Below are 11,593 nucleotides of genomic sequence, written 5' to 3'. Positions count from 1 at the left end.
GTCAGGCGTCCCACAATCTAGAATCTACCTCTGGCTCTGAGATTCCATCTTGATCATGCCTGTTGTTTTTGACACGCCTGTCTATTCTCGGTACTTTACTTTTGCATGCGTATGTGTGTGTATGTGGTGGACATATGTGTGGGTACCCAAACATATAAATACATGTGTAAAGGCCATTGGGTATCTTCTCCAATCACTGTTTGAGTTATAGAGGGAGGCAGATCTCTAGTTGAACCACACCTTGCCGTTTTAACCAGTCTGGTCATACAGTTTATTCTAAGTATTTCCTATTGCTACCTCTCCTGTATTAGGGTTACAGGTGGGCCTCCCAGCTCACTTGCCTTTACCAGAGTCTTGGGTATCTAAACTCTGGTCTTCATGCTTATATAGGAAACATTTTGCCCACACCATCAATTCTATCCTGCCCCTGCCCCTGCCCCACCCCTACATAACATACTTATTCTTATAACTGATCATTCAGCTAAGAACAGTTATAACCTTTCATTATCTTTCTCTATTTACTTTCAAATGTTTATTATTTATATATATATATTATTATATATAGATTTACCTATTATATATACATATATGTGTGTATTGTATATATATATACTATATATAGTATATATATATTGTATATATATAGTATATATAGTATATATATTGTGTATATATGTTGTATATATATATTGTATATATATGTGTGTATTGTGTATATATATATATATATATATATTTGTGCACATGCACAGCTAACTGTGGAAATGTGTGCACATGTGTATAAGTTGGAGTTATGGCATTTTGAGCCACCAGATGTGGGCTCTAAGAGCTGAACGGGGTCCTCTGCAAAAGCCGTGATCACTCTTAACTGCAGAACATTCTTTGCAACCCCTCAATGCATTCCTCTACTTCTTATATAATTCTCTTGACAGTGTGTGTCCGTGTGTCTGGAGGAGCTTCAGGAAGAAGTCTTTGATGCTAGGGATTTGAGAGATCACCATGATGAATACTTTGTGTTAAATTCTTATAGAGGCAAAGGCTATTTTCCTTTTAGTCTAAGCTGCTTCTAGGAGTAGAGTTGGGCATGTGTGTGTGGTGTTGGGGATTGAACCTTTCACCTTGCATGCAGTAAGCAAGTGCTTTACCACTGAGCTATAGCCCTGTGTTAGTTCTGTTTTGTATCTCTGGCTTATGAGTTTGTTTTTGTGTGTGAGTGTGGGCATATGGGATAGATTAAAAGGATAACTTTCTGCGTGGCTTCAGCTCTTACCACCCAACTTACTTGAGACGATGGCTCTTGCTCTTCAGTGCTGAGTACTCTGAGCTACCTAGCCCTCTCCCTCCCAGGCATTCTCTGTCTCACCTCCAGCTCACTACAGGAGCACTGGGGTTACAGATGCCTAATACCCAGTCTGTTTTTACAAGGGTTCTGGGCACAAAGTGAGGGCACTCGAAGCCCTCACTTTGAGGTAGCAAACACTTTACCCACGGAGGCATCTCCGTAACCTCCAGCTCTTATATTTACTTTTTTATTTTGGGACAGAGTCTCACTAAACTATCCAGAGTGGCTTTGAACTCACTCTATAGCCCAGCCGTGCCTAAAACTTGTGATCCTCCTTCATCAGCCTCCCAAATAGCTGAGATTATAGACCCGAGCCACCAGGTACAATCGTCGGATTGTCTCTGACCCGCCAGCTTCCTAATAATGACCCAGAGTCTTATTATTTATTTATGAAAGCTTAGACGCTATAGCTTAGACTTGTTCCCAACTAGCTCGAGTAACTTGATAATCCGTTTGTACTGATCTATTTTTGCCATGTGACCCGTTACCTCTTAATCAGTCTCTATACATTCGACTTCCTCTGTGACTGGCTGGCAAATTCCCGCCTTCCCCAATCCTCCCCACCCCAGGCTCCCCTCCCCTGCTCCTGATTCTTTTCAGAGTTCCTAGTTCTGCCCAGTTGGCCTGCCTTTCCTCTCCTGCCCTGCTACAGGCTACCAGCTGTGTACAAGGTGATGGAGAAGAATGTTTATGAAACACTGAAAGAGATGATACTTCCTAAAAATAATACCAAAGTGGAGAAGGATTCAGCTCTGCTGGTACCGAAGTCAACATTTTAATAATTAATACAAAGACAACCTTTACACAGTGCATAAGATTATCGCAGCACGGTAGAGTTTAGAAATATCATTACTGATGCACTGACCAAACTTTAACAGAAGGCAAATTCATATTTCATAATGGGTTATCTACTCCTATGGTTGCTATAAGTCTGATGCCTGACCTCAACCGGAACAACGCAGTCATAGACGCGTGAATGGTCAGACTTGACTTAAATGTACAGTGGCATTGGAAATTGTAGCAAATATCTCAAATCCAGCACTTGGGGAGCAGAGCCAGAAGGATCACGATATCAAGGTCAATTTTAGCTGTCTAGCAAGTTTGAGGTCAATCTGGATTATATGACACAGCCTTAAAACTAAGCTAAAACGAAATTTTCGATTTTAGTTCAAGACAAGGTTTCTCTATGTAGCTTGGCTGTCCTGGGACTCACTCTGTAGACTGGTCTGGCCTCGAACTCAGGGATTTCTCCGCCACTTCCTGGTGAGTACTGGGATAAAAGACGGGTTATCACTTCCCGGCTTTAGTCTTAAAAATAAAGATAAATAGGCCAGGAAGGAGTTTAAAGTGCTTGTCAGCAAGACTGAAGAACTGAGTCTCATCCTGTGGAGGAGGTGGAAGGAGACAGGTGACTACTGAAAGTTTCCCTCTGACCTCCACGTGTGTTTCTGACATACATATTACACACACACACACACACACACAGGCGCCCAGGCACAGGCACACACACAGGTACAAGCACACACAATGCATATGCAGAAACTACCCTGATGGGATTTAAGCTTCTTTCTTTGGTTGGGGCATCATGATGTCAGCTTTATTTTATGGCGCTGCAAGTTGAAGCCAGTGTCTCCTATCTGCCAGGCAAGCACTGTGCCACCAAGCCACATCCTCAAACAATTTGGCCACTTTTTGTTTAAACTCTTAAAAGTGAGTTGGATCTTCTTTCCAGATCTTAAATATACTTCAGTGCTTTAAAACAAAGGCTTATATACTGGATCTTTACAGAGAGTTTCAGCTTCCCAGATGTTGATATTATATATATATACATGTATATATATATATATATATATATTAAATATAGTAAAAAGTTTTTTAAAAGGCAAATCTTTCTTTAACTCAGACACACTCTGAGAAGGTAAATCACTAGGAAAATGCAAACAGAATAAAAATAAACGAATCTGGAGCCCAGCGTGAGGTGTGAGAACAGGGGGCCTCCTTATGCCATGGCTGGAGGAACATTCCGGCCTTCCGTCAGCAGGCTTCCAGCCAACCTTGCAGCTCCTTTATATAAAGCCAGCCCCCAGCAGCCCAGAGCAAGATGTGGCATCACAGCCTCCCTGCTCCCTAGCTGCCCCAGAGTTGCAGACCAAGTAGCCAGCCTGGCCTGTCCCAGAGCCATGGCAAAGAACAGACTTGTCCTTTGTATCCTGGTGGTCAGCTTACTCCTGGACCAGACCGACGGCTACCCATCTCGAATGAAAGCCAGGAAACACAGCAAACGCCGCGTGAAAGGTAATGGGACTTTGCTGCCCAGAAAAACCTTAGGTTTCCTCAGGGTGGGGAAGGTGTTGGGACAAGGCTCACGTCCAAACTGCACCAGGGGACCATCTTATCATAGTGGGTGGGTGTATGGCTTTGCAAGGGATCCGGTGACCTTTGGAGCCTCAGGAGAGTTTGCTATTTAAAGAAAACATGTACTAGTTTGTTTTTTAATTGAAAATAATCTCTTACAATGAAAGAAGTCTCCATGTATGTCTGTTGCCCATTGAGTTTTGATAATATGGAACGTTTCTGAGCTAGAGCTGGCATGAACTCGTGGACATCTGCCTTTATGGCTGATAAGAAAGCAATACATTGATTAGTGGTGCCCTGTGATCCCCTGGGTATTAAACCTATTCAAGTATATTTGTAATCTGACCACACTATTATCTCATTAAATGAGATGGCAGGGCAGCTGCGACTTCCTTTTGACTCTCTCTAGCCTGTTGCTTTATTTCACCATCTCTGTCAGTCATGAGAAAGCTGTTGAAACCCCGTATCTAATTTTGCATATCATAAGGCACTGTCTGTCTCTTTAACTTAAGAACCCGTCAACACACAACCAGACAGAACTTAAAGATACTCTGACACAGAATTCACTCATGGAGCACAGCTCAATCTGAGGGGGCTTAAACTAGGCTAAGAGTAAAAAAAAACAAAAACAAAAACAAAAACAACAAAAACAAAAAACAACAAAAAACAACTTCAAAGTTTGAAAGAGCAAAGACAACAGGACTCCGCCTGCTTTAGGTTAAAAGCAAAGCAGAAGAGCAAAGCATTGGGACCCAGCGATGCGTTATTTCCACCTCCGAGGCATTTTCCTAACAGGATGTTACAACATAAATCTCATGGCATGGCTTCCTTACCACAGCCACTTTCTTCAAAGCAACACCAAGCAGAAAGGGGTGGCCGGCTCACTTGGAACATGGAGACAAGAGGATGGGGATTTCAAAGTCATCCTTGGCTAGGAAGGGTAAGGGCAGTATGGGCTACATGAGTTCTTATCACACACACAAACACACACACACACACACACACACACACAAACACACACACACACACACACACACACACCCAGTAAAGTCTACATTCACCTGTCACAAGTGGCTGACAGATCCACTTATAGCTTATATTTTTTTCTTTACTGATTCTCAAGGGCCATTTTCCAGGGGCGTTTATGAAAGTCTGGTCCGATGGAAGGTTTCTTAAGCAGAGATGTTATTCTTTATAAAGTATTGCCTCTCCCGGTAAGCTTTTTAAATAAAAGCTTCAGATATTTCTCAGAGAGAGGTGAAGTATATCATGGCAAGTGAGGACTGGAGAAGAAAGGAGAGAGAAACAGCGAGTGGTGTGACTTGGTTTTGTGGCTCTCCTTCACTGAAGTAGGAACCATGAGGAGGGGATAGGAATGTAAGTGGGTAGCTCTTTCTTGCTCTATCTCTCTCCTCTTCCAGGAGCCCCCTTCAACAGGTATGGTATTTTAATCAGTTGCAAACATATTTTAGCCATCACACACTGCCCCCCCCCACAATGTAATAACCAGCCTTTGCTTTCAGATCTAATAAAAGTCAGGTCTACAAGAAGCAGAGCTATCAGTTTAGATTTGCTGGTTACTTCTCTTCTCACCAAGTCACTTTTTTTTTTTTAATATTTTGAGTACCTTAAAATAAGACCAAGGTTTATAGAACCAAATGTGAAAGGCAAGGCAGGAGTGGCCATGCATCCTTATAATCCCAGCACTTGGGAGGTGGAAGCAGAGGAACATGAGTTCAAGGATAGCCTCAACAGATTTAAGGGTAGCCTGGACTTCATGAAGACCTTGTCTCAAAAATTGCAAAACCGACAACAACAACAAAAAAGTAAAAGCCATGCCCCCAATCTTTACCCAGAATTATCTATTGTTAATAACAGTAAATAAACACATCTCAGACATTGGAAATATTTGACAGGTAAATAAACTTACTTCACGTGCTCAATCGTGGATAGCTATAAACATAGGAGAGTTTCATTCCTTCTAACAGCTAGATAGATAGGTCACTTTACTGTTTGGGGAGGCTCTGACTTCACTGGTTCTTCCCCAGCAACTTTTCTGTAGTTTCTGGTATGTCTCTCTCTGACACGGTGTAATCCATGAAGTCCCATTTTGCACATATGTCCATCCTGGCATACTAAGATACTGCGGTATACCTTCTAGAAGTGACATGCCATTAATCAGATTCTCTAAATGTCTCTTTAAATGACAGCACCAATCTATGCCTTTCTCACTCAACCCAACACCTGATCATGGCTCCACTGGAGATGTTTGTTGCGTTTTTTGTACCCAGAATCTGATACTGTGTAGCCACAATCATAAAAGAAAAGGAGACCTTTTAAGAGACCCAAAATGGCAACAGCAGCTAAGCACCAAGGACAAGTGTTCCCTAAGTACTTACTTCATGCGTCTCGACAAATTACGAGTTACACTAATGAAAAAAATACACCTTTTAAAGTGAGCTGGCTCCTTGGGGCATTCTTTCTGTTCATCCTCCTGCGCCATGGTGATTATAAGGGAATGGAAGCCATCAAGTCACCCAGAAGATGACTGCCATAATGATCTCCCAGGAGCCTAAATGTAACATGTGTGTCTTTGTGCTAATGATAATGTTTACAGCTACTTATTTAAATACAAAGGAGCTGGAAGCTGACCTGGAAGGAAGGGGGTTGGAATGCTTCTAGCTGACAGCTTGGCTGTTGGAAACAAGCCCTCAGTGGGCTTTGCAAACCTGCCCACCCCCATAGCTGATGGGTTTGCATCTTCAATACCCCCTTGGTTTATTCCAGTTGGCACAGTCTCACAGGTTAAAATCTTTGGGCAATTGTATTCCTGAGCTGAGGTGTCGTATATTTAGCAACTAATGTACAATATAAAGGGAAAAAGAGATTGGGGTAAGGGGTACTATGTACCTTAGAAGGCAGTTTCCTGGCCCAAATGTGGAACTATCTGGTTTGTGAAACACAGGTGTAAGGGGACAGAGAATTAAGATAGTGGATTTTATATTGTCCTGAGAAATCACAGGGTCACAAAACTGATTTTCTTGTGTGTGTGTGTGTGTGTGTGCCTGTACATATATGAGTTGGTATGTGTTCACAAGTGTGCACATGCATGTGGAAGCCAGAGGACTTCAAGTATCATTTCTCAGGTGTCATCCACCCCCACCCCCTCCTTTTTAAATAGAGTCTCTGGGATCTGCCTATGTCTGCTTCCCAAGATGGGGTTCTAAGCAGGCTACTTCACCTAGCTTTGTTTGCTAGACTTGGGTTCTTTTGTGTTGTGTGGTCAGCATTTTACCAGCTGAGCCACCTTCCTAGCCCACAAAACGGAATCTCTATCTGCCAGCCCCACAATGAGACAGCTGAGGATGGTTCATAACTGTTTTTACGTGTCATCTCTAAGTCCACGTGCTGGGGAAGAAGGGGGCGGAGGCAGCTGCTCTGCAGAAGCAGATCAGAGGGATAGGGAGAACAGGCTAGAAGCCAGAGACACCCACGTTTGAGCTCTGCATTTTACCCACTGGAGACCTTCAGCGGGTGGACTCAGCTTTTGTCTGTTTCTCTGCATGCTCTTCTGTGAGCTTCTAGACTCTGCCTCAGGGACAGCAAGAGAACTGATCTCATGACCCAGCGTGTATGGTGTCGTTTAGTATATTTATGTGTAATATTTGGTATGGTTTGTCACAGTTCCTAGTGGTCACTAAGACAGTCCCCATTCTTCTGGAATCTAGATTTAGCTACAGCTACTCACTTGTGTACAGCTGAGGCGAGTCAAAGAGTCTTTGGTTCCATCTAAGAACATTCAAGAATAAATAACTGGAAGTAGGGATCTAGAAAGCTGTCAGAGCCCTTGCCTGGCATGCATAAGATACGAGAGTCTGGGTTAGTCTTGAATACCGCCAAAAAGGGAGAGGGGAGAAGAACGTATAAAGAAGGGAAAAGAAGGAAGAAAATGAGGTGGGTGGAGAACAAGGGATAAGGAGAAATAGATGGTGGTGATGCCCCTATAGGTAAGTTCTCAGTGGTCCTTTATAAACTCGCCCAAGCCAAGAGCCACTGCCCCTCCACCAGACCTTGTCAGTATGGGGCCCAGGGTGAGGGAGGTGAGGCCCAGTGAGTGTGGTTCCCAGCACTCACCCACCAAGGCCCTAAGCCCATCTCACTCGCCTTCATCCTCCACTAACAAATAACACCAATCATTTTATATCCCAAAAATATACGCCCCAAACGGAGCACCTCAAGCGTAGCAGGAATTGTGGATAAGGAAACCAAACGAATTAAGTAAAATACAGGTGGTGCTCTGAAGGAAAGTGAACAAAGCTCGGGGAAGATCAGCAGTGTGGATGCCAATAGTCCAGGGTGGACAAGTGTTCTCAAAACACACAGCTGATCTCGGTAAGGAGAGTTGAAAGTCTGTGGAAGCCATCCTTAAAGACCCAGGGAACCTTTTCATGCAGGTTCGCTTCCGGAATTGGTCTCAGTGCACAGGCGCATTTGGCGCGGCTTCATCGGAACCATAGCTTTGGATTCTGCATTAAAAAGCTGTTTTTCTTTTCTTCTTAACATTTCCATTTCATTCTAATCGTATGTTTTCCATCCCATATCCTACCCCACCCCAACAATGTCCCCTAGAAAAGGATGGCGACCTGAAGTCTCAAGTTGAAAAGCTGTGGCGGGAAGTCAATGCCTTGAAGGAGATGCAAGCTCTGCAGACAGGTGAGAGGTTCCCTTCACCAGCACCTGGTCTGGAGGGTAGTAGAAGAGAACCAGCTATTGCCCAGGATTGAACGCATCCAGAGACTGCTTGCTGAGTCCTGGGGTGTGTCTGTTTGTAGAAAAACAAAACAAAACAAAATGAAACAAAATAAAAACTTTGGCAGCTGATGGGAGCATTGGGGGATGGCTCACACCTTGAATTCAGCATTTGGAGGTAGGCAAATCTCTGAGTTTGAGGCCAGCCTGGGAGTTCCAGAACAGCCAGAGGTACACAGAGAACCCCTGTCATGGGGAAGGTAGCTTAAAAGTACATGTTATTTATTTTAATTTAAATTTTTAAAATTATTTTATGTGTACTGGTATTTTGCTCACATGCATATATATGTATACATACATATACATACATATACATATGTACTATACATATACATACACACATATACATATACACATACATACACATACATATTATATACATACACATGTATATACATACATATGTATATATTTATATATATATACACATACATATATTCATATGCATATAATTTTTTTCTCTGCACCATGTGCATGCCAGTACCCATGGAGGTCAGAAGAGGGCATCGGGTCTCTAGAACTGGAGTTAAAAGCAGTTGTGAGCCACCATGTGGGTCCTGGGAATCTGGAGAGCAACAAGTGCTCTTAACCAAAGAGCCATCTCTCTAGCTCCTATGCTTAATATTTTGAGACAGGTCCTCTTATGTCCAAGACTGACCCAGAGTTCACGACGTGGTGGAGTGTGACCTTCATTTCCCCTTCCTCCTGCCTCCGACTCCAGAGTGCTGAGGCCACAGGGTCTTGTTCTGTGGTGCTGAGGACTTAACCCAGGGCTTTGCAAGTTCTAATAAGTGGAGGGCTTACTAACTGAGGAGAATCCTGAGCCCTTAAGAGGATGTTTTAGAGGCTGGAGGAATAGATAGCTCAGTTAACAAAGGACCTGCTGTGAAAGCATAAAGCTCAAATCTCCGCAGGCAGAGGAAGGTGCTTACTCCGACAACCTGAGTTTGTTCCTGGTCTTCACATAATGAAAGGAGAGGACGGAATCATACTTGTCCTCTGACAGTCAGATGCGCCGTGGCTCCTGTATGCACGCGCGCGCGCACACACACACACACACACACAAATACACACACACACACACAGATACACACACAGATACACACACTCACACACAGATACACACACACATACACAAATACACACACAGATACACACACACATACACAGATACACACATACACAGATAGACACACACACAGATACACGCACAGATACACACACACATACACAGATACAGACACAGAGATACACACACACACATACACACACACACAGAGATACACACACAGATACACACACTCACACACAGATACACACACACAGACACACACAGATACACACACACACAGATACACACACACAAATACACACACACACACACATACACACACACAAAGTTTGGAGGGGGAGAGATCTTGTGTTGAAAAGCAAGCAAACTAAACAAAGTAGGGGGAAACCCACTCTCCCTGAGTTTTTGTCTTTCTTTCTTTTTTCTTCCTTTCTTTCCTTCCTTCCTTCCTTCCTTCCTTCCTTCCTTCCTTCCTTCCTTCCTTCCTTCCTTTCTTCCTTCCTTCCTTCCTTCCTTCCTTCCTTCCTTCCTTCCTTCCTTCCTTCCTTCCTTCCTTCTTTCCTCCTTTCCTTCTTATTAGTTTTGTTTGGTTGGTTTTGGTTATTGTTTTTGAGATATAATCTGTCCATGTAGGGCTCACTGGCCTGGAACTGCTAAGTAGACCAGACTTACCTCAGAGTCACAGCAAGCATTCTGTCTCAGTCTCTCAAGTGCTCCAATCCTAGGAGCATTGCCACCACAGGTGGCTTGTGTTTGCTCTTTAAATTATTATGTAATTTTATTTCATTCTAAAAGTCCAAAGGAAACCCACCATGTAGTTCCTTACATAAACTAGGCTACAAATTAAATGGAAGCAGCCCAAGGTTTAAGATAACGTTTTGAGTCATATGTGGCTGTGAATTCATTATATGCCTCCTAATCCCTTTGGGGGCATTTCAAGTTGTGAGTGACAAATTCTCTAAGCCTCAAAAACCTGATAAATCTGGATAGCACCACCATGTCTTGGGGTTGCTGGAGTTCCGTGTGGTTATTGTTGTGTCTGGCACCAACAAAGCCATCAATGGTAAGCCTTCACTGTCAACCCACTAATCATTACACAAATGTTTACCAATGCTTGCCAGGTCCCGTATTAGGCATATCACACACAAAAGGCACCGAATGACATCACCAACTTTCCCATCTTCACAGTCTGTCTCCGAGGCACCAAAGTTCATAAGAAATGCTACCTTGCTTCAGAAGGCCTCAAGCATTACCACGAAGCCAACGAAGACTGCATTTCCAAGGGAGGGACCCTGGTTGTCCCCAGGAATTCCGACGAAATCAATGCCCTTCGAGACTATGGTAAGAGGAGTCTGCCAGGTGTCAATGACTTTTGGCTAGGCATAAATGATATGGTCACAGAAGGCAAGTTCCTCGATGTCCACGGATTCGCTGTCTCCTTCCTCAACTGGGACCGTGCCCAGCCAAGTGGTGGCAAGCGGGAAAACTGTGTCCTGTTCTCCCAGTCAGCTCAGGGGAAATGGAGCGATGAGGCCTGTCGCAGTAGCAAGCGATACATATGTGAGTTTATCATCCCATAAGAAGCGCCTCCTCAGTATCCTCCCAAGTCAGACTGGTTAGTCATGATAAATAAGCTCGTAGGCCCCCTCAGTAAACTCAGATTACATTTATTCATTGCAGCATCGCAATGCCAGGATTGGTAGTCATAGGTATGCAGAGACAGACCATGTTTCTACCGTAGCTCCTTGTAATATTACTCTTCGCATGACAAAGGGGATCAGAAAATAATGACGCAGACATGGTAAGAAAGGGACTTCCGATAATGGGCAGTCAAATTATCTCCCACTCTTCTTGTTCCTCTCATGTGAATAGACCTGACCTACTTAAAAAAAAATCACCTGATTCTTCAAGACAGAAAAGCTTGGAATATTTCTCTTTAAAATTTAGTCATGATAGGAATATAATTTTGAGAAATGTGTCATTGGTTGATTTTCTGGATATGTGAATATTATAGT

General features: G+C 43.3%; 1 protein-coding gene across 1 annotated transcript; it reads left to right on the top strand.

Annotated features, from left to right (window-relative positions):
• The first annotated feature begins 3,522 nt into the window (after window positions 1-3,522).
• Window positions 3,523-11,158, top strand: Clec3a (C-type lectin domain family 3 member A). The gene is made up of 3 exons (XM_021170993.2): window positions 3,523-3,637; window positions 8,327-8,410; window positions 10,767-11,158. Exons 1-3 carry the CDS (start codon window positions 3,523-3,525, stop codon window positions 11,156-11,158), a joined length of 591 nt encoding a protein of 196 aa, XP_021026652.1.
• Window positions 11,159-11,593: the final 435 nt, after the last annotated feature.

This window comes from Mus caroli, unplaced genomic scaffold, assembly GCF_978045245.1.
Source record: "Mus caroli unplaced genomic scaffold, Mus_caroli_1 scaffold_10, whole genome shotgun sequence".
In the NCBI taxonomy this organism is placed as follows: Eukaryota; Metazoa; Chordata; class Mammalia; order Rodentia; family Muridae; genus Mus; species Mus caroli.
This window is presented reverse-complemented; position numbering and strand designations above follow the sequence as displayed.

What these genes read in the sequence shown, in the direction of transcription:
- Clec3a (XM_021170993.2), top strand. Translation starts at nt 3,523, where the DNA reads ATGGCAAAGAACAGACTTGTCCTTTGTATCCTGGTGGTCAGCTTACTC. An exon ending in CAGCAAACGCCGCGTGAAAG is followed by an intron (nt 3,638 to 8,326) that starts GTAATGGGACTT and finishes AATGTCCCCTAG; the next exon opens with AAAAGGATGGCGACCTGAAG. An exon ending in GATGCAAGCTCTGCAGACAG is followed by an intron (nt 8,411 to 10,766) that starts GTGAGAGGTTCC and finishes CCATCTTCACAG; the next exon opens with TCTGTCTCCGAGGCACCAAA.